Source organism: Neolamprologus multifasciatus, chromosome 17 (genome assembly GCF_963576455.1).
Source record: "Neolamprologus multifasciatus chromosome 17, fNeoMul1.2, whole genome shotgun sequence".
Taxonomy (NCBI): domain Eukaryota; kingdom Metazoa; phylum Chordata; class Actinopteri; order Cichliformes; family Cichlidae; genus Neolamprologus; species Neolamprologus multifasciatus.
In genome coordinates this window covers 2,014,104-2,041,146 of record NC_140455.1, presented here as the reverse complement: position 1 = coordinate 2,041,146, position 27,043 = coordinate 2,014,104, and the positions used below count along the sequence as shown (strand labels likewise).

Sequence of the window (27,043 nt, the reverse complement as noted above, 5' to 3'; positions counted from 1 at the left end):
ATAATCTTATGAAATATTACATGCTTTAACATATTTCTGTAATACGTTTGCAAGACGAAAAGGAGCTGTTGATGTCCCAAAACCTACCTATTACAAGCATGGCCATTATGCAGTGGTAAAGAAGTAAAAAAAAAACCAAAAACCTGAGAGGTCAACACTGTGGAAGCATTTGAAAGAGGAACTAATAGCATCTGATGTTGTTGCAGTTTCTGTGCCTTTTTTCTCACTGCGCTTATGATCTATAACTTGTACAAATGTGAATCAGACCATAAAACTGAACCAACATGAACTAAAATATTAGATTTATCAAAACACATCAGATGATAATCCACCCACAAAGCTTTTGGTATGAGTGAAGAGGAAGGTGGCAGTGTCATGTCGCAGGGATGCTTGACTGGTTACAAAGTTTCACAGAGATTTTGCAGTTAAGAAAAAGATTCTTCTTTTGTTCTGAGAATTCTTACAGTAGAACATCAGGCAATGGTGCAACTGGGCAATGCATGTTTTAAACCTCATATACAGAGATGGGCAGTAACACGTAATCTGATTACTTTTTTCAAGTAATGAGTAAAGTAAGGGATTACTTTTGGCAAAAAGTAATTAGATTACTGTTACTTTCCTGTAGCACTGAGTTACTAAACCGTGATTTTGTTTGTGAGAGTGTCTCATGACAGTGATGTGCGAGCGTGCAACATCCGTGGCAACAACAGACGTGTGTTGATCAACAATGGATAATATGGAGTGCGGGAGAGAGTACAATCATGCAGCGTAGAAGTACTTATATTACTTTGAGTTTGATTCTGTAAAAAGTGACAAAAACATTAGCATCCACTGGTACACTCTACGTGGGAAGAAAACTTCTTTCTATTAAACTCTGAATCTGAGCAAGCACCGAGCAGGCAGCCACAGGAGTGTGTTTTACATCTATTTGAAAGTGAGTGTAAACACCAAAGATTATCATATTTTATATGCTGGAATATGCAGAATATAAGTTAAACGAACTTCAAGTCAAAGACTGTTGCGTACAATTAAATTTTTGCTTGATGCATTGTGCATAAAGTTAAAAGATTAAAAAAAAAGGTCTGTTGCTTTATTACGTATTCAGGTTGTGTATCATGTTTTTTAAAAGTAACTAAGTAATAAAGTAATTAATTACTTTTGAAAATAAGTAATCAGGAACGTAATGGGATTATTTTCTTGGAGAAGTATTCCTTAATTAGTAACTAATTACCTTTTTCAAGTAACTGACACTTGGCATCACACTATTTTCCACACATTTCCATTTTTCTATTTTATGAACTACATGAAAGGCTAAACGTGGTATATTGTTGGTTAAGTGACATAGATTTATAAAGATCTGCAGCTTCATAATTAAAACACAAGCACAAAGAAAAGAAAATGGCTTTTTTGTTTTTTAGATTTATAAACAGTGCAAATATACATTGTATTTTATGTACAATGCATTTATAAATTGTAAATATGTCTCATTTCCTTTCCGATAAAGAATGGATTTGTACCTCGATTTATTTGACCTTTATGAAGGGAAAATGAGACCTGATTTGGGGTCTAATTGGGTCGATTCTCTTTTGGATCGTGTCTAGTTAGCTTTAAACAGGCTACCTCTCCGGGTTTTCCATAGACTGCTCTGTGTGGCTGAACGGCATTCTTTGTGGCACCGCTCCCTTCAGTCTAGATAAACACAAAAGTCGCAACTGCCAGTAAAAAATGAAAAGAATGAAGCATCATCTCACCAAGCAAGTGTTTTTGTACTGAAGCAAAAAGTTTATTCCAACTGTGTGATAAAATATTAGCCTATGTACTTAGTAAAACCTAATAAATGACACTGGTATTAACTGCACCTCACACACCCATGTCTGATCAGCAGGTGAAAAAGGAGAAAACAAGACACTGCAGGCCTCACCTCAGTCCTTCAGAGAGTAGCGAGGACTGGTACTTACATAATGCTTTTCCACTCGGATCACTCAAAGCTTTATTTTACTACAAGCCTCATTCACACAAAATCACCTTTTTCTATACCTAACCAATCTGTCTAACATTCACGTCAGCGCTCACATGTATGCAACAGGGGCAATCGGGGTTCAGTATTTTTCCTGAGGATACTTCAACAAAGCGTGCAAACCACTGACCTTTTGGATTGGGTAGACGCCCTGCACGAGCCCCTAAGGGGAAATCTAAGTGTTTTGCTAAAACACACCTTGATGAGCCTCATCAAAGAGGGCAGAGTGCAGCAGAGAGGTGGCAGCTGTGAGGCTGCCTTGAGTAGAAAGTCAGGTGTTAGAGCTTGAGTGTAACTGGCCAATGCAGTATGATGATGATCTAAAGCAGCAAATAAGACAATATGTCCTTACAAACCTCAGATCAGGCAGCACTAAAGTAGATACTACACAAGACAAAAAGGGTGAAAACTCCAAAGTGTCACAGAGTGATCTGCAGGTATCAAAAACATTTAAACTACAAGAAATTGTGAGGAAGCTGAAGCTAGTCTTCCCTGAGAAAAAGCAGTGCTGTGCTCAATGACAGTAAAAGAAAGATATTAAGACTAATCAGACTTTTTAGCTCAGCTTTCTCTCTCACACACAGGAAGGACGGAGCGCCTTGAGGCGACTTTTGTTGTGATTTGGTGCTATATAAATAAATTGAATTGAAGGAAGCAGATAAAGCACATATTTTCTTCAAAATCTCTGTGAAGGGGAATATTACTACACAATTACTACACAGGAAACTATATTTCAAATGTCTACAAAAAACCTCAAATACTATTTTTAGATTGCTCCCCTGAAGTTCTACTTGTACTTATGATCCTGCAGTGCTGCTGGATCCCCTTCCTCCGTGTATGAAAATACAAACCCTTCAGCTCGAGCTACATTTAGGGAAAGTCGTCAGACTTGTAGGACAAGTTCTAGTCCTACAGGGACTTCAGTTCATTAAAAAAAAACTTGTCAGTCACTAAAAGCAGTTTGTCAGTCTGTGTCAGAGCTATGATGTTTGAATAAGGGTGACTTTGATGGGAGCGGAGATGTCTTGGTAAAATAAATGATCACACTGCCTGGATTCTCTTCTGCTCGTTTCTTTATCCTCGTTTGTTTGGTTGTTGGATTTCATTGTGATGCTGTGATGAGGGATATGGATATTGGAGTTTAAATACTGGGGAAGATCACATGCACGTTTTCACAAATTCCACAAAAAAAGAAAAAGAAAGAAAGAAGAAGCAGCAGCTTGTTAGTTTCACTGTTCACAGGGTTGTTGCCCTGTGAATGTTGACCAAAAGTGAATACAGCCCTTACAGGGACTTCACATCTAGCATCATTCTGTTTTAACTATTTCACAGATGAATTTCACTGTAAAAAGCCATTACTTAGTTAACACTGCATCTGTATTTCTTTATTACAGTCCTTTAAATAAAATATGCGATTTGAAAGCATCTCTAGAATCCAGAACGTTTGTATGGCAATTTCTCCCTATGTTTTAATTTCAAATTCAACAAAATCAACAAAATCAAAGCAATGCAGAGTTATGAAAAGTCTGAATTTCCTCTGGGTTTATATTGTCATGTAGTTGTACAGTATGTCAGTATGTGTGATATAGGTCGTATATGTGAACCAATCTGGTACATTTTAGTTATAGAAAAACAATTTTAAAAATAATTTCATAAAATGAATTTAATTAATTAAAATTATACTTTTTTAAGATAATAATGTTGAACGACAGACATTTGAGCCTGTGAGGTATGATACCTAACTACTCGAGTGTGTTACAAGCACGTATTACTGTTTCTTATAAATACAATCACAGACTTCCCTGTTACTAAATATTCTCTCACTGCTTGGAAAAATACAGAGCTTCTATATCTTCTATATCTATAACTATATCTCTCTATCTATCTGGATAGAGGTGGCTGGGGAGAGGGAGGTATGGGCTTCTCTGCTTAGGCTGCTGGCCCAGTGACCCAGCCCTGGATAAGCTGAAGAAGATGAATGGATAATCAACAACTGTGTTCATAATCAATCTTTATTTATATCTAGTGTCATGGACAAGATAGATTAGATAGATAGATAGATAGATAGATAGATAGATAGATAGATAGATATGCAGTTGACTAGACAGAGCTATCTTTAGTAGAGGTAGTTTATTGTTTTGCATTCATTAGTATTTATCAGTGGTAGGATCACGTGTTTACCAGTTCTAATCCTTACTTTCTGGTAAATGAAAAAAAACAACAACTTCCTCCTTTTCTAGCTATTCAGAACTGCCTGAAAAACCAGTTCAGTCTCACGGTACACATACTTTGACATGCTATAAGTGGCACGTAGGCATATGCATCCTGGTACAGTAGTTCAGCAAAGATGCAGAGATTTTTTAGAATGTTTATAGTACGGTGGTATTTTTCAGGGGCAATTTTAACCCTTGGATGCACAACCTACCAATACCTACACTCTTCCACGAGTGGGGTCAAAAATGACCCCAAATAGAAACAATGCATTTTGCTATAAACTCGGTTGTTATTCTTCAAAATCTTTAAAACTAAGAGTTGTAACATTCTCATATTTGAGGTATTCCTCATAAAACATGTTTGTGACATGAGGCCTGCAAATGGCCCTTTGCATTTTTATTTATTTTTTCATTAATTTTAGGAAATTGCCGTTTTTGTATCACTTTTGTATGCTTGCTCTGCATATACAGTGGGGCAAAAAAGTATTTAGTCAGCGACCGATTGTGCAAGTTCCCCCACTTAAAATGATGACAGAGGTCAGTAATTTGCACCAGAGGTACACTTCAACTGTGAGAGACAGAATGTGAAAAAAAAATCCATGAATTCACATGGTAGGATTTGTAAAGAATTTATTCGTAAATCAGGGTGGAAAATAAGTATTTGGTCAATAACAAAAATACAACTCAATACTTTGTAACATAACCTTTGTTGGCAATAACAGAGGTCAAACGTTTACTATAGGTCTTTACCAGGTTTGCACACACAGTAGCTGGTATTTTGGCCCATTCCTCCATGCAGATCTTCTCAAGAGTAGTGATGTTTTGGGGCTGTCGCCGAGCAACATGGACTTTCAACTCCCGCCACAGATTTTCTATGGGGTTGAGGTCTGGAGACTGGCTAGGCCACTCCAGGACTTTCAAATGCTTCTTACGGAGCCACTCCTTTGTTGCCCGGGCGGTGTGTTTTGGATCATTGTCATGTTGGAAGACCCAGCCTCGTTTCATCTTCAAAGTTCTCACTGATGGAAGGAGGTTTTGGCTCAAAATCTCACGATACTTGGCCCCATTCATTCTGTCCTTAACACGGATCAGTCGTCCTGTCCCCTTGGCAGAAAAACAGCCCCATAGCATGATGTTTCCACCCCCATGCTTCACAGTAGGTATGGTGTTCTTGGGATGCAACTCAGTATTCTTCTTCCTCCAAACACAACGAGTTGAGTTTATACCAAAAAGTTCTACTTTGGTTTCATCTGACCACATGACATTGTCCCAATCCTCTGCTGTATCATCCATCTTCTCTCTGGCAAACTTCAGACGGGCCTGGACATGCACTGGCTTCAGCAGCTGAACACGTCTGGCACTGCGGGATTTGATTCCCTGCCGTTGTAGTGTGTTACTGATGGTGACCTTTGTTACTTTGGTCCCAGCTCTCTGCAGGTCATTCACCAGGTCCCCCCGTGTGGTTCTGGGATCTTTGCTCACCGTTCTCATGATCATTTTGACCCCACGGGATGAGATCTTGCGTGGAGCCCCAGATCGAGGGAGATTATCAGTGGTCTTGTATGTCTTCCATTTTCTGATGATTGCTCCCACAGTTGATTTTTTCACACCAAGCTGCTTGCCTATTGTAGATTCACTCTTCCCAGTCTGGTGCAGGTCTACAATTCTTTTCCTGGTGTCCTTCGAAAGCTCTTTGGTCTTGGCCATGGCGGAGTTTGGAGTCTGACTGGTTGAGGCTGTGGACAGGTGTCTTTTATACAGATGATGAGGTCAAACAGGTGCCATTCATACAGGTAACGAGTGGGGGACAGAAAAGCTTCTTACAGAAGACGTTACAGGTCTGTGAGAGCCAGGGATTTTCCTTGTTTGAGGTGACCAAATACTTATTTTCCACCCTGATTTACGAATAAATTCTTTACAAATCCTACCATGTGAATTCATGGATTTTTTTTTCACATTCTGTCTCTCACAGTTGAAGTGTACCTCTGGTGCAAATTACTGACCTCTGTCATCATTTTAAGTGGGGGAACTTGCACAATCGGTGGCTGACTAAATACTTTTTTGCCCCACTGTACTGCAGAAGCTGGGTCTTCCCTCTGAAAGGCACAAGTTGTTCATCCACTGTAACACAATCACTGAGGATGAATTTCTGCCTGCAGTTGACCAGGAACAGGCCCCATATGTAGCAGAAAGCTGCCATGTGGTTTGTTTTCAGTCGGTAGGCTCTGGTCCTCTTGTCCTCAAAGTGCAAGAAACTGTGAATATCTTTAAATCTTTGAATTGACATAGTGGCCTTGTACAATGGGTTATGCAGAGGACTCCCAAAAACACACCAACTGGTACATCCCAGTTCTTCTCACTTCCTGCAAGAATGGTCAATCAAATGAAGGCCAGGAGCTTATGTTTGATTACATTTTCCCACTCTTTTCCCCTGTCTGTGGCTACTCTTCATGCCTCCATGTTTGTGCATGTCAGCACCTCTTCCATTATATTATCAGACATGAACATCTTCCATACATCTATTGGGGAGACAGTACTAAACCCGGGTGCAAGCCCTGGCCGTCTAATTCAAAATATTGTGGCTAGAGCAGTAAGAGGGGCTCATTCTGTTAGACTCAATATCCATTTCCTCTTCAGAGGACTCCTCTGTGTCTGACTGGCCTTGTTCAGTGGGGGGGACAATAGTCTGGGTCCTCTATATCTGAGATGTCAGATTCTGAGTCAGTGCCTCCGATGGGCTCTTCATCCCATCCGTCCTGGATCATTTGTAGGGCCACAGGGATCCTTGCTGGCCTCATACCAACCATGTTAAATATTAAAAAAAAAAAATCAGAAAGGACAATGTTTGAAATGCACAGGAAACTATAAACAGGGCTGCACATAAATGGTCCTCAGGTGCGCATTTGTTGTCAAAATAAAAGACGCGTACCATATAAGAAGTTGGAACGCTCGTTTGTGTACATTAGATGTTTTGGAGTAGGACAGACATTTGTTCAGAACTCTTAAAGATGTTGAAGAAGCAAGCTCCGTAAGCAATTACTTAGGTGTTCCTCCACCGCAAAAGAAATGTGTATTCTCTGAATTTCCGGGAATACTTTTCTTTTGACAGCGAATGCGCACACGCAGACCACTTATGTGCAGCCCTGACTATAAATCATGTATGTTACTGTGTAAAAATTAATTCTTGATCCATCAGAAGTGTAAGTTGGACAGTCAGAGTTGCTAAGAATGAAAGTTCCATATAAGATTCCATAGGAACTGCTTGGGGTCATTTTTGACCCCACTTGTGGAAGAGTGGGGTAGTGATACAAAAACTGCATTTTTTTCTAATTAATGAAAAAATAAATAAAAATGCAAATGGCCTCATGTTACAAACATGTTTTATGAGGAATACCTGGAATATGAATATATTACAACTTTGCATTTTAAAGATTTTGAAGAAAAACAACACGTGGGGTCCTTTTTGACCCCACGTGTGCATCTAAGGGTTAACGGTGTGTTCACACCGAACGCGATGGACGCGAACAAAAACGCCCCAAACGCCCCTAATTTGACGCGTGCACATTCGCGTCTCAACGCGTGTCCAAGAAAAATCCAACGCGCTTCAAAATATGATATTTTGACGCGCGTGAACCGGAAATGTGGGAGGGATGTGGGAGGAAGTTGTGCCAGACCGGTATCTTTGCAAGATGGCAGCTGTCGAGTTAGCGCTTGAAGAGAGAGTCTCCCTTCTGTATGTACTGTGGAGAGCAGAGCAGCGGCGTAAAAGACGCCCTCGCCGTACCTGGGTCCATCAGGTCCTCCAGAGGCGTGAGCAGTTTGGTGAGTTTCACCATTTGCTCCAGGAGCTCCGCCTGGATGACGGCCGATTTCAGCGATATCACCGTCTTTCACTCGGCCAGTTTGAGGACCTGCTTTCCCGCGTCGGTCCCAGAATCGCCCGCCTAGACACCAACTACAGGCGCTCAATCCCACCTGCAGAGCGCCTGTCCATCTGCCTGAGGTTAGTAAAAGTATTTAATACGGTAGTCCTTTATTGATACCTGTGCTAATATATGCTAAACTATCCATTTATACACTGCTAACGTGGATGTGCTATGCTAACAGTGAATGCTCGGTTTTTACTGAAAGCAAACTGTGGTACGGAGACGACTGTTTATAATATTTCTAGTGATACTCAGAAGGTCTCATCAAGTCCCGATTTAATTCGATTTATGCTGTTATCAGTGTTTGCAATGATAGCATGGCTGTGGTGTCATATCAATGTATGCGCTCGGTGTTTGCTGATATCAAACTGTAGCATTAGGACCACTGAGTTAACCTTTGTAGTGATACTCACTCCTTTTTATTTAGACCTGGTTTAATTCTGGGATAGTTGAATATTTGTATATAATCACCGCAGACTGTTTTAGATTATATCTAATATATATCATGTAATTATTCTTATAATTACAAAATGTTTTATGTAAGCTTTATGTTTTGCAATTTGTAATTTTGTAATTTCAATAATGTATTTTGTAACTGCAGTACACATAATACTCATTTTAAACTATTTTGTCCAGGTTCCTTGCCACTGGGGACTCCTTCAGGACCATTGCGTTCAGTTTTCGAGTTGGTGTGTCCACTGTGAGCCAGATCATCCCCCAGGTAGCGACGGCCATCTGGGACTGTCTAGTGGACGATTTCATGGCTGTGCCTTCAACTGAAGACTGGCGGTCCATCGCAGAGGGATTCCAGGAACGCTGGAACTTCCCTCTCTGCTGTGGAGCTCTGGATGGGAAGCACGTCCAGACGAAGGCACCCCCCAACTCAGGATCCATGTTCCACAACTACAAGGGAACTTTTTCCATTGTTCTCCTTGCGGTTGTGGATGCAGAGCATCGCTTCCGCGTCATTGATGTTGGGGGGTACGGGAGGACCAGCGATGGTGGTATTCTGGCCAACTCCACCTTTGGTCAGGCTCTTCGGGCTGGGACTCTCCATCTGCCTCCTGACCAGCCTCTACCCGGTGGAGAACACCGTGGAGCCCAGCCCCATGTCTTTGTGGCTGATGAAGCGTTCCCGCTGCGGCGTGAGCTCATGAGGCCTTTCCCTGGACGCCTCCTCCCTTTAGAGAAGAGGATCTTTAACTATCGCCTTTCCAGGGCCAGGATGATAGTGGAGGGTGCCTTCGGTATCCTCTCCTCACAGTGGAGGTTGTATCGGCGCTCCATGGAGCTCCGTCCTGAAATTGCGGAGAAGTGTGTGAAGGCGACGTGTGTTCTCCACAATTTTCTGCGCTGTGTGGACGAGAGAGGGGCACCTGCTGTGAGGGGTGTGGCACCTGCTGTGGTGGAGCCGTTGCAAGGCCTGGGTCGTATGGCAGCAAACAACTCCTCCAGAGAGGCTGTCCTGGTGAGGGAGAAATTCATGGCCCACTTCTCGGCGGAGGGAGCTGTGTCTTGGCAGCCAAAGGAGTAGCCTGTTTGAAGTCCGAGTGACTTCCCCACAACGGCTCTTTTAAGAGCCACCCACAAACCTCTAAAGAGTGTTCCTGTCCTTTTAATTTTTTCTTAATAAATGGAGCTCTACTCCAAAATAAACTAACCTCTTTTTACTCTCTTAAGTAACTTGTCTTCACTATGTTCCTGTATACAGTGTGGTGCAAAAGTTTCAGCGATATCACCGTCTTTCACTCGGCCAGTTTGAGGACCTGCTTCCCCGGGTCGGTCCCAGAATCGCCCGCCTAGACACCAATTACAGGCGCTCAATCCCACCTGCAGAGCGCCTGTTCATCTGCCTGAGGTTAGTAAAAGTATTTAATACGGTAGTCCTTTATTGATACCTGTGCTAATACATGCTAAACTATCCATTTATACACTGCTAACATGGATGTGCTATGCTATCAGTGAATGCTCTCTGTGTTTACTGAAAGCAAACTGTGGTACGGAGACGACTGTTTATAATATTTCTAGTGATACTCAGAAGGTCTCATCAAGTCCTGATTTAATTCGATTTATGCTGTTATCAGTGTTTGAATGATAGCATAGCTGTGGTGTCATATCAATGTATGCGCTCGGTGTTTGCTGATATCAAACTGGAGCATTAGGACCACTGAGTTAACCTTTGTAGTGATACTCACTCCTTTTTATTTAGACGGAGCGGAGAAGTGTGTGAAGGCAACTTGTGTTCTCCACAATTTTCTGCGCTGTGTGGACGAGAGAGGGGCACCTGCTGTGGTGGAGCCGTTGCAAGGCCTGGGTCGTATGGCAGCAAACAACTCCTCCAGAGAGGCTGTCCTGGTGAGGGAGAAATTCATGGCTCACTTCTCGGCGGAGGGAGCTGTGTCTTGGCAACCAAAGGAGTAGCCTGTCTGAAGTCCGAGTGACTTCCCCACAACGGCTCTTTTAAGAGCCACCCACAAACCTCTAAAGAGTGTTCCTGTCATTTTTTCTTAATAAATGGAGCTCTACTCCAAAATAAACGAACCTATTTTTACTCTCTTAAGTAACTTGTCTTCACTATGTTCCTATATACAGTGGTGCACAAGTTTGGGCAACCTTATTAATAGTCATTATTTTCCTGTATGAATCGCTGTTACAATGAAAAATGTCACTTACATATATCATATAGGAGACACACACATTGATATACACTAAATATTTATTTCATTTCTCTTTTTTTGTGTTGCCAATTTATGCACCTGCTTGATTTAAACACTTATTGCACACTTTCTGTAAACTGCATTTCACTTCTCAAATATCACTGTGTGTGTCTCCTATATGATATTTAACTGACTATTTTTATTGTGACAACCAATGATTTGTACAAGAAAATAATTACTTTTCACAATGTTGCCCAAACTTTTGCATCCCACTGTATTAGTATGTTTTGTCATTAGTATAATATGAAATAAATTCTACTTGTGTCAAGTCGGGTGCCAATATTTGCTGTGTAGTAGAACAGAGACATTTTGTCATTATAAATGTTTATTTGAAAAAATATAAATTCATTAACAAAAACATTTATCATAAATATATGAAATTTAACTATTTACAGAGAGACAGGAATAAAAAGGACCCAGCTTGGAGTGGAAGAGCCTCAGGGAGAAGGAGGAGAAAAATAAGAACATTGTTTCTGCCCTGGAGAGCTGCTGCCTTATCAGAAAACTACTGATCATTAGGGTCCAATGTTTCCAAATTTAACACAGCTGTGCTGTTTTCAAAAACTAATTTATAAATTTGAAATTTCACGAATTCTCGTGTCTGAGGCGGCATGCTCTCCAGAGCAGGAACAAGGCCGAGGAGGAAATGTTCAGTTGGAGACGGGCGTGGCCTCTTTAGGGACTCCAGGATGGCCAGCTCCACCGCCGATGGACCGTCCTGGGACCCGTCCCTCGCCCGCCTTCGAGCTGTCCTCCTCTGTGGGCCTGTAAAACACAGCACAAAACAACACAAAGTAATGAGAAGGCTGCTACTAGATTTTCATTTTCAAAATTGAAAAAAAAAACAGGATATAAACTGATTGGTTGTAGATATTTAGTAAAGGTGATCACAAGGGAATTCAAGCAAGTAAAAAGCTGTCAGTGCTTGATGTTCATACCTGTGGGTGCAGCAGCAGGAGTGGAGGGACCAGGGACTGGAGAGCCAGGAGAAGAGACAGCTGAGGACTCTGCTGCATGATTACTTGACTCTATGAAGACAATATTAAATGTTAATATTATTATTAATGTTAATATAGGTTGAAGACAACAGTCATAGAGAATATTATATTATTATATACTTATATACTTATTATTATATACAGTGGTCTCATTTATTGCAGCACATGAACAGTAGTCACAGTTCTCACAAGTTGATTCTCAAAGTGAAAACCTTTGTCGATTTTAAAACGTAAAAGTATTATGCCGCGCTTTTTCTCCGTCTGCGGCGCCACTTTTGTGCGCCTTTTTTGCTCCCGGTGCAGGTGTGTATTTCCGAATGAGGGTCATAGTTATGAGTGTTTTTGTGCTGTTTTTTTCTATTGGACATGATGGTTATCAAAACCAAACATGATAAGTTTGGCAAGCGCAGGAGACACGACACGGAGGAGATTTGTCATTTGGGCTGCAGAATGCAATGCACATCGTTGAAAGCTGTACGGTGCCATAAAAAAAATCAGCGAAAAGGCGAGGCAGTGACGGATGAACAGCGGGACTACTGTATACTGTTTATTAATAAACAAAATATGTTCCTGTATGACAACACGCATAAATTAACTGCCTACATTAACTCAATGTAAACATACCTTCTGACTGACACTCCCCTGCTGCCTCTCCGGGCTGTCCCTGGTCCTCGGGGGAGAAGTTCTCCACGGTCCGCACCATATTACCGCTTGTCTCCCGCGGGGTGAGGAAGGGGTCCAGAAACCCCATGACCGCGAAGAACTTCCATCTTCTCCCCGATCCTGCTGCAGACCCACTCCTCTTCTCCTTCTCTGCCTTCTTCTCCTTATTATAAGTGTCCCTGAGGCTCTTCCACTTTCTCCTGCAGATGTCCTCTGAATAAACGCATTATCTTGTTAGCGGAAAGGTATTTGTACATCAGTGGGAAAATAGCGGGACAGTAGGCGGGCTTGCTAGCTTTTGCGCGGGTTCATCGGGTCAGTCTGAAAATTAAAAAGAAGGAATGAACTTACCAGGTTGCCCGATCTCCTCACTTATGTGTCTCCAAGCTAGGTCCTTTTTATTCCTGTCTCGGTAAAAGTAGTAGCTAGCATCGTACAGCTCCGGGTGATTAGCCACGGCACTGATGAGCTTTTCCTCCATACTGAATGAAGAATGAACGGCTTTGGCTGGATCTGCCCCTTTGACCTAGGTCAGAGCCACGTCACCAGGCCCCTGATTGGTTGTCGCGGCGCGATTTGACGCTGGAGTTCAGATTTTTCCAACTCGAGCGGTAGACGCGAAACGCGCGTATGCACAAAATGCAACACAAAAACTCACGCGCGTGGTTTTATTCGCGAGTCAAACGCGCCAGACGCGCTACACTGACGCGCGTTTCACGAGTTTTGGCGTTTTCGCGACGCAAATCTGCTTCCGAATTTTCGCGGGACCCGCAATCGCGCGTCATCGCGCTTTTCCATTGACTTTACATGTAAACCTGACGCTCTATTCGCGTCCATCGCGTTCGGTGTGAACACACCGTAAGACATTTAATTATTTATTTCATATGCAAACACAAACATTTGATGCTTCTTCGTACTTATTTTACAGGCAAATCTGACCAGTTTGATCATTTAAAAAGTGCAAAGCATATCAGCATTTTTTTCCCTTGCAAACTAAAATGTTTCCCATTTTAGTTTTAATTTCATTTTTATTGAACTTTAATGATATTTTGCAGTCTCTGTGACTGAATTCACGATTGTGTATCTTTTTCACTAATTGTGACATTTCACCATTTTAATGGTTGACATTGTAACAGATGGGAGTGTCTTTGCAGTGAGTACGTCTGGTCATGTGTACCAAAGGTAAGATTGTGAGCCGTGTGTTTTACTGTCAAAATCAATAAAATTACAGTTTCATGTTAGTGTCACCAGTAACTCTGGGGCAGGGTTTCAGTTTAAGCACCACATGTTCACAGATCTTTTTCATTTTCAGTTTGCTCTAAGGGCGATGAAGGAAAATATTTTCCAAGGAGGCATACAGCTCCATCACCTCTCCCTCCCTTGGGGGGCTCAGATCACAATCTGGTTCATCTCCAGCCTGTGTATAAACCTCTAGTACACAGAGAACCAGTAGTAAAACGCACAGTAAGGAAATGGTTGGCAGAGACTGAAGAGGTGTCACGGTCTGGCTGGCAGACCGTGGGGATATGGGGGAATGAGGACCCAAAACGCATGGTTCTGCGATGCAAACAGTGCACTTTATTTACAGTGAAGGCTGTAAACACAATAACTCCCCGTTGCTCCCTTGAATCCTGTGTGTGTGTGCTCCCCTCCAACGTCTGTGCTCGTGCTCCCCGCTGTTGTGTTCTCGCACACCCTGTGTGTGCTGCCGTTCTGGTCCACTCTTCCACCTGGGGGGAAAACCACAAAAACAGCCATCAACACCAACCCTGGCGGGCATACACGAACTGCACCGTCGTACGCTGACACACACTAACTTGGGAAGACAACTCAATGATCCCGCGTCGGTGGGAGCTCCAACATTCTCCTAAGTAGCTCCCCCGACGAGCCCTGATCACCAACAGGTGTGTGGAAGGAACTTCAGGTGTGGCCAGTCCTCCTGCAGGGCCACACCCATCAGGCCTGCATGTGGCTGTCCTCCAGCCACACACGTACACACCCACACCCTGCCTATACATATGAGTGGAACACAGAAGCATAGTGCAGAAAAACACACATCCCCAAATAATAATAATAACAACAACAACCACAGTCAAAACTGCTCACGGACCCCCGAGTCCTCCAGAGCGGGTCCGTGACAAGAGGCCCTGAGGGACTGTTTCCGTTCTACTGTGTGGGACAACCTCTGCAGCCCCTGGAGGATGACCTCAACAGCATCACAGACTGCATTACGGATTACATGAACTTCTGTGTGGACAACACCGTATCCATCAAAAAGGTACGTTGTTTTTCTAACAACAAGCCATGGATACATCCTGAAATTAAGGCTCTCCTCAAGGAGAAGAAGAGAGTCTTTAGATCTGGAGACAAACAGGAGCTGAGAGTTGTTCAGAAGAAGCTGAAATGGAAGATAAGGCAAGGAAAGGAAAACTACAGGAGGAAGATGGAAGAGCAGCTGCAACAGGACAACATCAGAGGGGTTTGGAACAGCCTGAAGACAATCTCAGGATAAAAACCAACCCCCCAGGCTGCAGGAGACTTGGGGTGGGTGAATGACCTAAATAAATATTTTAATAGGTTTGATCAAACACCCACCCCTCCCACAGCATCGTCCCCCCTGCTGCAATTTCCTTCATCTTCAGGGCCTGCCTGTCCTTCATCTCAGGACTTCACACCTCTCAGCTTCACACCTCCCAGCTCCCAGTCATCACACCCACCCCTGGCTTCTGTGGACTCCAACATACACACCACTCCCCCAAAATCCACTTTTTCTATCTCAGCACTTCAAGTGAGGAACGAGCTTCGCAAGATCAAGGTGCGGAAGGCTGCAGGTCCAGATGGCGTCAGCTCCAGGCTCCTGAGATGCTGCGCAGATGAACTGTGTGGCATCCTAGGTTTTCTGTTCAACCTGAGCCTGTCACTGGGGAAAGTACCACAGCTGTGGAAGACCTCCTGTGTGGTACCGGTACCAAAGACCTCCCATCCCAAGGACCTCAGCAGCTACAGGCCGGTAGCCCTGACATCGCATCTGATGAAGACCCTCAAGAGGTTGGTTCTAAACCATCTGCGCCCCCTGGTGAGGTCTTCATTGGATCCGCTGCAGTTTGCTTACCAGCCTGGCATCGGGGTGGAGGACGCCATCATCTACCTCCTGCACCGAGCTCTGACTCACCTGGAGAAGCCTGGAAGCACTGTGAGGATCATGTTCTTTGATTTCTCCAGTGCTTTCAACACCATCCAGCCATGACTTCTGAGAGATAAGCTGGAGCTATCGGGAGTGGACCACCACATGTCCCAGTGGATACTGGACTACCTCACAGAACGTCCACAGTATGTGAGGTCACAGGGCTGTGTCTCTGATACACTGGTCTGCAGTACGGGGGCCCCACAGGGAACTGTGCTGGCACGTTCCTCTTCACCCTCTACACTGCAGACTTCTCCATCAACTCCCCACGCTGCCACCTACAGAAGTTCCCTGACGACTCTGCCATAGTCGGCCTCATCACAGGTGAGGACGACTCAGAGTACAGACAGTGGACTCTGGACTTGACTGGTGTCAGCAGAACCACCTGCTGATCAACGCCGGGAAAACGAAGGAGTTGGTGGTGGACTTCCGGAGACGCAGACCCACCACACTGACACCGGTGAACATCCAGGGAGTGGACATTGAGATAGTGGACTCTTATAGGTACCTGGGTGTTCACCTGAATAATAAACTGGACTGGAGCCACAACACTGATGCTCTTTACAGGAAGGGTCAGAGCAGACTCTACCTGCTGAGCCGGCTGAGGTCAGGGAGCGCTTTTAAAGACCTTCTATGACTCTGTGGTGGCATCTGTCATTTTTTACAGTGTGGTATGTTGGAGCAGCAGTTTATCGGCAGCTGAGAGGAAGAGGTTGGATAAACTCATCAGGAAAGCCAGCTCTGTTCTGGGATGCACCCTGGACCCAGTGCAGGTGGTGGGAGACAGAAGGACTCTGGCCAAAATAATATCTCTGGTGGACAGAGTCTCCCAGCCCATGCATGTAAATGTTGCTGAACTGCAGAGCTCCTTCAGTGACAGACTGCTGCATCCTAGATGCATGAAGGAGCGTTTCCGCAGGTCCTTCCTCCCTGCAGCTGTCAGACTGTACAATCAGAACTGTTCCCAACAAACATAGATGTTTACATCAACGCTGTAACTGCAATAATTTAATTAACCGATTCGCACTACAACCTGGTTTGCCTCTTATCTGTAGTTATTTTTATTTCATTTAATAACTGTACATTGCTCTCTGTTTATAGTAACCATTGTCCTTAATGTAAATATGTAAAAAAAAATGTGTATGTTTCTGTTCTGTGTCCTGTGTACTGTTTGTTTGTATATGTGTCTTTCTGGCTGCTGTTACAACCAAATTTCCCCTTGTGGGACAATTAAAGGATTATTCTATTCTATTCTTCTATCTATTCTAAATACTGTCAATAAGGCCTCTGCAATGTTCTGAAGACAGTTAAACTTGTCAGGTAGTGATGTCCAGCAGGTGAACATGCAGCTCCATGAACACGCACAGCTGTGGATTCCAGCTGCTTCTATGTTGCATTAACTGGCATTAACTCAGCCAGTTAATGTGAGACAAATCCAGCTGCTCATTAAAGATTTCTGGTTTGATCAGAAAATAAAACATTGGTCCAAACACCTGAAAGTCCCAAAAATGCATTGTGTCTCGAGTCTATGGATGTATCCGTGTATCTCCATGGTGCTGATGCTGCGCTGAGCGGACAGCTCCTGAAGCTTTTGAAGTGTCGGAATATGGAAAGCCAACAATGTCCCTCTAAGTTATTTTTAGCCAATTACAAGTTGAATCTGGTAGTTGGGGTTGTCAGCTAAGATACCGTCATTAAGAAGAGGCACAACTAATGTGTGTATGCGAGCTGATTTGCGATGTGCACCGCTGGCCCAGCCATTTATTTTTTGATGCACCTTCTCAGATTAATTCACTGCGTGTCATGCCCAGGGCTGGACTGGGACAAAAAATCATTTTGACTAGAGACCGGTCCCCCAGGTATTAAAGCCATAAAGCCTTTGAATAAAAACAAATGCTGTTGTGACAGTGATGTACAGTCTTGCTGGTATATGTATGATTTCTATACATTTTACATCAGATAAAAACTTTGGTTGTAAGCTTCAGATAATTATTTAATAACAGCCAGACATTTTAAATGAAAGAAAAGTATTTCTTTGTGCCCCCCCTTTCCCTGTTAATGCCCCACCTGGACCCCCTGGCAAAACTTTGCTAGATCCACCCCTGCACAGTTACCAGCTGTCAGGATCCTGGTGTTATTTGTCTCTCAGAAACAGTTCATAACTTCCCTTCAACTCATCCATGTCACCTAAAAGGTAAACCTGTTTCTCCATCACCTGTTCAGCTCTGATGATGCAGTAAAAACATCTCCTGGTTTCATCTTCATGTTTCCCTCTCACCAGATAACCAAACCGATATCATGACCAGCAGCTTTACAGCTGTGGCTCCAGCAAACATCAGCTGATACTAGAAATTAATATTAAATAAATACTAACAACAGCTGATCAAGCTTAAACGTGCTGCTGTTGTTTAGTGCAACATCGGCTGGTTTCCTCTTTCTGGCGCAAAGTGGGCGATAAACAAAAACGAGAGAAAAGCCGATCAGCTGATCATTGATCAGTTTCATGATTAAAGTAGCAACAGGAGAGGGAGGGGAGAGAATGAGAGAAGAAGAGGCAGCTGTGCAGCGTAATGATAGAATAAATCCACCTTTGTGTCTTTTTCCTTTTCCATCCTAGACAAACTGCGTCCCCTCTCAGCTGAACACGAAACGCGTAATAATTTCTCTGAATGCGGGACGATTCCGTTTGTGTGGGACGGTTGGCAACTCTACGAACTAACCTTATGAATAAAATAAAGTTCACTATCAGTAACATCACAGCACCACCCAGCTGAATAGAAACTCCGTCATGCTAGCTAGTACGCAGTACGAGTTATTGTAACTGACTGTAAAAAGTCAGCACAACGAAAATAAACTCCACCTAAACTTGGTTTATATCTGACCCAGATAGACTGCAGGTCATAACTTCTTACCTGAAGTTCAGTTCACCTGATGCTCAGACCGTCGGCCGCCTCGGGTCTCTGCTCCTCCTGCCTCCCCTTACCCTCATCCACCTGCTGGCCTCCACCACTTGTTAATTTTACTGAATCTGTGGAAGCTCTGCGATGCCACCAACAAACAACTGAGTTATTTTTACACACTGGCCAGCATCTGGCCAATGCACCACCTTTCATTGTTTATACCGTTTCAAAAAAAAAATAAAAATCATCGGCCCACCGAGCAAATGCCTGGTATGTCCAATGGCCAGTCCAGCTATGGTCGAGCCATCAGTTAACCCTTCGCGTGCCAAATGTGGCACGCGTGCCTAGGGTTGCCGACCCCTTATATATTATATTATATAAGGTTATAGGCTATGGCACAGTGTCACACCAGAACGGACTGATGTCTGAAACACGTCTGAACACAGAGAACAATAATCAACGTTGTGAATAGGGATGGGTACCGGTATCCGGTGCAATGATGGCACCGGTTCTGACATAAACGGTAGTAACCAGACCGAAAAGCAGCGCACATTTCAGTGCTTTATTTCGGTGCTTTTTTTTTCCTGAGCTGTGATACACTTTGAATTCTAGCCAATCATTTTACGTTTCCGAGGATAGTAGGCGGGTCCAGGTACGTACGTTCTTTTAGAGCAGAGCTACAGATTAAAAACGCCCAAGGTGAAGCGGTCAAAAGTCTGGCTGTACTTCACAGCAAAAGATGCAAACTCAGCAGCCTGCAACAAGTGCTTTAAGCTGATACTATGATACTGTCAAAGGAAGTAACACCTCAAATCCGATGAAACACCTGGCGACGCATTGCGTTTTTTTTTAAAGCCGAAAAATGCGTTGTATTTCATAGCTTGCTGCGAGACCTCACACCGAGCGCATCTACTGCGGGTGTGGTGCCTGTTATCGGACCCGGAGTTAGCAACATCCCCCAAAAACCCAAAGAGGAGAGTCCTGGCCCCTAGCCCTGCCAGTGTAGCAGAAATGATGAGGATGATGATGCAGCAGCAGCCGTTCTTCTCTGTGTGAGTAGCTTAATGTTGTTTGTGTGTAATTTACGTTGAGTAGGCTAACCACGTTATTACATTAATGCATGTAAGGTGAACTAGCAAACACCGTCGTAGTTACATGCGGCTGTCTTCTTGTTTGATGGCAGATACTCCCTTCACCCTGGCCAAAAAGGCTAAAATGACCAAAGAAAAAGTGGAAAACAGTTAAACATGAGAGGTTTTTGGACAACGTTTGTGTTTTTTCCATTGTTTAAGCACTGCTTCCAGCCAAGAATGATGCCATATCCCATAGCTGCAGAAAAGGCTAACATGTTATCTTTTTACAAAAAAAACCCAGCTGAACATGAGAGGTTTTTGGACCAATTTTGTGTTCTTCATTCTTTAAGCACCGGTTTGAGCACCGTTTAAGCACCGGCACCGTTTCAAAAGTACCGGTTCGGCACCGGTATCGGATAAAACCTAAACGATACCCATCCCTAGTTGTGACACTCCTTTTCTCTGCTCAGCCTGCTCAGCCTGATCATGGGCATGAATGTCATGGTAATTTGGGGCTTTTAATGATTTCTTTGGATGGAATTCAATTCAATTCAATTCAATTTTATTTATATAGCGCCAAATCACAACAAAAGTCGCTTCAAGGCGCTTCATAGATACAGAGAAAAACCCAACAATCATATGACCCCCTATGAGCAAGCACTTTGGCGACAGTGGGAAGGAAAAACTCCCTTTTAACAGGAAGAAACTGTCATGGTCCCCGCACCTCTCCAGCTGACAGCAGTCAGGCGCTATGTTTTGTGTTGTTTGTTCTCCTCTCTTGCCTCTGCTCTCTTTCTCTCTCGTCCTCTCCCACTCTCTTTCTCCTGCCAGGGCGGAGCTCAGTATGGGCTCCCGCCCCTGGCCCACGCACCTGGGGGTGATCAGCACACCTGCTGCTGATTACGAATCAGAGTACTACTTAAGATGGCGAGTCTGCTCTACTCGTCGCTGGATCGTTGAGCCATCAGCGTCAGTCACCCTGCAAACCTGTTATTTTGAACTCGTGAGTACTTGTGAACCTGGAAGCTGACTGTCTCCCTTTATGTGTGTAGATCTCCCCTGGACCCTGAGCAACTGCGACTGAGTGTGTGCTAGACGAGTGGTGGTGAAGAGAGGAGCGGTCGTCTGTGTATGGAAAGCCCCCACCCTGGACTCCTTCCCCTGTCACTCCTGGACCCCGAACCCCGACCCTTTTCCCGCACACCTTTGTATATATATTGCACCTGTGGGAATCACTGTAAATAAATTCACTTTTGTTTGAAGGAACTAGTGGTCTGCGCCTGAGTCCGCTTCACAAGCCGTGACAGAAACCTCCGGCAGAACCAGGCTCAGGGAGGGGCGGGGCCATCTGCTGTGACTGGTTGGGGTGAGAGAAGGAAGACAGGATAAAGACATGCTGTGGAAGAGAGAAAGAGATTAATAACAGATATGATTCAATGCAGAGAGGTCTGTTAACACATACTGAGTGAGAAAGGTGACTGGAAAGGAAAAACTCTATGCATCATGGGAACCCCCCAGCAGCCTACACCTGTTGCAGCATAACTGTCGTGGTGTGTGGAAGAAGTGGACTCGAGCGCAGATCTCCTTGCAACGAGACAGTGAATTTATTTACAGAGTGAAACAATTTCAGTCCAGTGAAATCCCTTGGCCGTGGCCTCCGCGGTCCATTCACCCAGCTCCCATGTTCTCCTCTCCACCTCCTGGAAAGGAGTAAATAGTAATCCGAAAGCGAGTTGGAAAGAGCACACGATCAAGACACTACTAACGATTTAGTTAGTTAGTTTAGTTAGATTTAGTCGCCCCAACTAAATCTAAATCGTTAGATTTAGATTTAGTTGGGGCGACCGTGGCTCAGGGGGTTGGGAAGGACCGGAAGGTCGCCGGTTCAATCCAGGGACGGGGAGCGGTCGCAGGTGGACCGACGGTGGGAAGCTTGGCACCTTGTTTTGAGCACAAATAGGGCAGGCAGCCACATATTCCCGGACGTCCTTGGCGAGGGAGGGCCACCAAAACAGACGCTGGAGGAAGCTAAGGGTGCGATGTCGACCCGGATGGCAGGAGAATTTTAGTGTATGTGCCCAATGGATCACCTTGCCCCAAACGGCCACAGGGACATACTGTCAGCCCGCTGGACCAGACCCAGGGTCAGGGTCCTGCTGCAGGGCGTTTCTGATCAGCCTCTCAATTTCCCAGGTGACTGCCCCGACGATACAGGAAGCAGGGAGGATGGGTTTGTCTCTGTCCTCTGCATCCCCCACCGGTGAGAATTGACGTGAGAGGGCGTCGGGTTTAGTGTTGCGCAAGCCTGGCCTGTAAGTGATGACAAGGTCGAAACAGGTGAAAAACAAGGCCCATCTGGCTTGTCTGGCGTTGAGGTGTTTAGCCGCTTGAAGGTAGGCCAGGTTCTTGTGATCTGTCCAAACGAGAACGGGGTGCTCACTCCCCTCCAGCCAGTGACGCCACTTCTCAAGGGCCAGTTTGATAGCAAGCAGCTCTCTGTCCCCTACGTCATAGTTGCGCTCAGCCTGAGACAGACGACGGGAGAAGAAGGCACACGGATGTAATTTACCTTCCAATCGCTGCGAGAGCACTGCCCCCACACCAGAGTCCGACGCATCCACCTCCACTACGAATGGTTGATTAAGGTGCGCCTGGATGAGAACAGGCGCAGAAAATTAAACAGGTGTTTCAGCTGGTCGAAGGCCTGCTGCGCCGCCGGTGACCACAGGAACTGCTGTTTGGGAGAGGTGAGGTGGGTTAAAGGGGACACCACTTTACTGAAGTTGCAGATAAACCGTCGGTAAAAGTTGGCAAACCCCAGGAACTTCTGGACCGCTTTCCGGTTCTTGGGTTCCAGCCACTCCACCACCGCCTTAACCTTCGCAGGATCCGCCCTCAGTTGCCCCTGTTCCACAATAAAGCCCAAAAAAGAGACAGACTGCACACACTTCTCGCCCTTCACAAACAATTGATTTGCTAGTAGCCGCTGCAGCACCAGACGCACGTGTTTAATGTGTTCAGCACGGGATTTGGAGAAAATGAGGATGTCATCCAGATAGACAAAAGCAAAATGATTAATGAAGTCCCGAAGGACATCATTCACCATGGCCTGAAAAACCACTGGAGCGTTGGTGAGGCCAAATGGCATGACGAGATACTCGAAATGCCCCAGGTGAGTGTTAAACGCAGTCTTCCACTCATCCCCCTCCCGAATGCGGACCAGATGGTAGGCGTTGCGGAGGTTGAGTTTAGAAAAAATAACGGCACCCTGCAGGAGCTCAAACGCGGACGCCAGCAGTGGGAGGGGGTACTTGTCCTTGACAGTTATGTTATTTAACCCCCGAAAGTCAATGCAGGAGCGCAGGGTCTTATCTTTCTTCTCAACAAAGAAGAATCCCTCCCCGAGGGGAGACGTGGAGGGCCGAATAATACCTGATGCTAGGGAATCTGTGATGTAACGCTCCATGGCCTCGCGTTCAGGCTTAGAAATACTGTACAAACGGCTGGTAGGCAGGGACGCTCCAGGAAGAAGATCAATACAGCAGTCATAGGGGCGGTGGGGTGGGAGCGACAGTGTTCGGTCCTTACAAAACACTGGGGCAAGGTCGTGATAATCACTGGGAACTTTAGAGAGGTCAGGGGTCGTGGAAACCTCTGCTGGGATATTATCTGTGATGTTAGGTACTGCCGACTTTAAACATCGCTAGTGGCATTTAACACTCCATCCTGTCACGCAGCTGTGAGACCAGTCTATTTGGGGGTTGTGCTGCTGTAGCCACGGATAACCTAATACCAGAGGTGTTTCAGGGGCTTTGAATAAAAACAGACTGATCTTCTCAACATGGTTGCCGGAGAGTAGCAATTGGATCTCCTGAGTACAGTGAGTCACTTCGGCAAGTAATTTCCCATTCAAGGCTGACACTCTTAAAAGAATGCAGCGACTGTATCTGTGCACTGTTCAGAACTTGTGGAGGTCTTGGCAGTCAGATGCAGGCCGTCTTACATCCCAAGAGAGTTTACTGTGATGATCATCGTTGCTGTTTACATCCCACCTAGTGCTAACACTAATGCTAAAGCTAGTGGAGCACTCAATGAACTCTAGAGGATTATCAGTGATCTGCAAACAGCCCACCCTGATGGCTTCATCATTGTCGCTGGGGATTTTAACAACGCCACACTTAAATCAGTTCTACCCAAATTTCACCAGAACATTAACTTTGCAACAAGACGAGACAATATGTTGGACCTTGTTTATAGGGACATTAGTGGTGCAATGGATCACGGTTGATCCGAAATCCGAACCGATCCCACTCCACGGTTCGGTACGCACGAGATCCAAAGATTCGAAAAAGAAAAAAAAAAGTATGTGTATGGTGTGCGTGGTGGGTCTGTCAAGCGATAGTTATGGTCAGCGCTAGCGGTCCTAGTGGTAGAGCAGAGGAGTTTGTGGCATTTAAGCAGCACTTTGTTGCCCAATCCGACCGGGCTAAAGCTATTACTAACATATTGGGGTGTTAAGCTGCAGAGGCTGTATTCAGTTTAAACAAGGGGTTTAAACTGTGATGAACGTGCTTGAGCCACGCTATGATATCTCGTTGCGCGTCCACTTCAGTGTGACAAGATCGTTCCGAGCATGTATGAGCAGGAAAAGTTTAAAGTTATGGCTGAACTGTCCCAGGTATCTTCTGTTGCTCTAACTACAAATGGGTGGACCTCCAGGGCAACGGAAAGCCACGTGACCGTGACCGCTCGTTGCGGAGTGGTAGATACAAAGCCCTGCACTGATTACATTAGATTAGATGAAACTTTATTTATCCCTCGGGTGGGCTGACAGAAGTTGCAGAATGTGAGCAGAAATATACCACATATTCACATGTATAAATACAGAGAATACAAAAGGGATAAATAGAATAAATAGGAATAAGAATACAAGGGAACGGCACATTTCAAGTGAGTCTATTACACCGTTGGATATTAACAAAAACTATTGCACAGTGAAAAGGCACTACAGCTTACTTGTTCCCCCCTCCTTTGTCCCCGTTTCCCTGGAATGAGTCTTCAATTGAATGTTTTAATAGGCAAAAAATACTTAAATAAGTAAATGGCGAGTCGAATTTTTGTCTTTTTTTTTTCCATTTTTGCTGATCCGAAAATTTATCCGATCTGTGACTTAAAACCGTGATCCGATCCGAACCGTGAGATTTTTGATCCGTTGCACCACTAACAAACATCCAGCATGCATACAAGGCTTCATTCCAAAAATAGAGAAGCTTACACTACAGCCAGAGCAGATCTATCACGGGCCATCAAAGACGCAAAGCGGCAGTATGCAGATAAGATCAACACACATTTCACAAGTACAAAGGACACTCGGCGCATGTGGCGGAGCATCCAAACAATCACGGGCTACAAGCCAACACCTCCAGCATGCAGCAGTGATCCCTCTCTGCCAGACCAACTAAATGACTTCTTTGCACGTTTTGAGACAGAGAACAAAGAGCCAGCAAGGAAGATGCCCCCCTCCCCCAATGACCAAGTACTTTGTCTGTCCACAGCAGATGTCAGGATGACACTTCGCGGAGTAAACCCACGAAGGGCTGCAGGACCTGACAACATACCTGGCCGGGTGTTTTGGGAGTGTGCTGACCAGCTCGCAGGCATCCTCACAGACATCCTAAACACATTACTGAGCCCAGCTGTGGTACCTGCATGCCTCAAAACCACAAAAATCATCCCAGTGCCAAAGAAGTCCACTGTGTCCTGCCTCAGTGACTACCGGCCAGTGGCACTTACGCCCATCATCACTAAGTGCTTTGAGAGGCTGGTATTGAGGCACATGAAAACTCAGCTTCCACTGAATCTGGACCCGCTACAGTTTGCTGATCACCAAAACCGCTCCACAGATGATGCCATCTCATCTGCTCTTCACCTTTCTCTCTCCCATCTTGACAAAAGGACACTTATGTCAGAATGCTGTTTATTGACTTCAGCTCAGCATTCAACACAGTCATTCCCCAGGAGCTGGTAAAGAAGTTGGACTCACTAGGAATAAACACCTCCCTCTGCAATTGGATCTTGGACTTCCTAACTGACAGGCCATAGTCTGTCTTCATAGGAAATAAAACCTCCAAAGTCGTCAGACTGAGCACAGGATCGCCGCAGGGCTGTGTGCTTGGCCCACTGCTGTTCACCCTGCTAACACATGACTGTACTGCACAGCACAGCTCATTTTTACCGAAGCATAGCATGTTATTTATTTGTAAATCCTAGTTATATATCTCTTGGAGATATATCCTTTGTATATTTATAAATGACTACCGGCCATTTATAACATACAGCGGATTATCCAAGAAACAAAATCATGTTCACAGAAATTGTGGAAAAGTGTCCATGTGTGTTTAGGAAATGATGTATTCAGTTTGATTTTTCTTATTATGTTTTGACCCTGAATCCTCCCTTAGTTATGCTGCAATAGATGTAGGCTGCCGGGGGATTCCCATGATGCATTGAGTCTTTCCTTTCCAGTCACCTTTCTCACTCACTATGTATTAACAGACCTCTCTGTATTGAATCGTATCTGTTATTAATCTTTGTCTCTCTTCCACAGCATGTCTTTATCCTGTCTTCCTTCTCTCACCCCAACCGGTCGCAGCAGATGGCCGCCCCTCCCTGAGCCTGGTTCTGCCGGAGGTTTCTTCCTGTTAAAAGGGAGTTTTTCCTTCCCACTGTCGCCAAAGTGCTTGCTCATAGGGGGTCATATGACTGTTGGGCTTTTCTCTGTATCTATGAAGCGCCTTGAGGCGACATTTGTTGTGATTTGGCGCTATATAAATAAAATTGAATTGAATTGAATTGAATAAATGCACCATGGGGGGCTTAGGGTGAAACAGCATTTCGGTACACTGTATACTGTGTATACTACTGTATTGACAATAAAGCTCTTGAATCTTGAATCTGAAGTAAGCCTGCAGTGTGAGAGCGAAGTGCTCTAATAGGGTGATATGGTACTACAAGGTCATTAAGATAAGATGGGGCCTGATTATTTAAGACCTTGTATGTGAGGAGCAGGATTTTGAATTCTGGATTTAACAGGAAGCCAAAACAGGAGAAATCTGCTCTCTCTTTCTAGTCCCTGTCAGGACTCTTGCTGCAGCATTTTGGATTAGCTGAAGGCTTTTCAGGGAGTTTTTAGGACTTCCTGATAATAATGAATTACAGTCGTCCAGCCTGGAAGTAATAAATGCATGAACTAGTTTTTCAGCGTCACTCTGAGACAGGATATTTCTAACTTTAGAGATGTTGCACAAATGAAAGAACGCAGTCTTACATATTTGTTTAATATCAAATCAACT

The 27,043-nt window shown here is 44.5% G+C and overlaps 1 protein-coding gene and 1 long non-coding RNA gene across 2 annotated transcripts in view; both read right to left on the bottom strand.

Moving 5' to 3' along the window:
- Nucleotides 1-27,043, bottom strand: part of LOC146498680 (uncharacterized) — a 129,746-nt gene that overhangs the window by 64,681 nt on the left and 38,022 nt on the right. The gene's annotated exons all lie outside the window — the stretch shown is intronic.
- Nucleotides 11,181-13,406, bottom strand: LOC146498685 (uncharacterized). The gene is made up of 4 exons (XM_085138244.1): nucleotides 12,886-13,406; nucleotides 12,496-12,747; nucleotides 11,812-11,901; nucleotides 11,181-11,638 (listed from the first exon to the last, which is right to left on the bottom strand). Exons 1-4 carry the CDS (start codon nucleotides 13,013-13,015, stop codon nucleotides 11,379-11,381), a joined length of 732 nt encoding a protein of 243 aa, XP_084994370.1. The 5' UTR covers nucleotides 13,016-13,406; the 3' UTR covers nucleotides 11,181-11,378.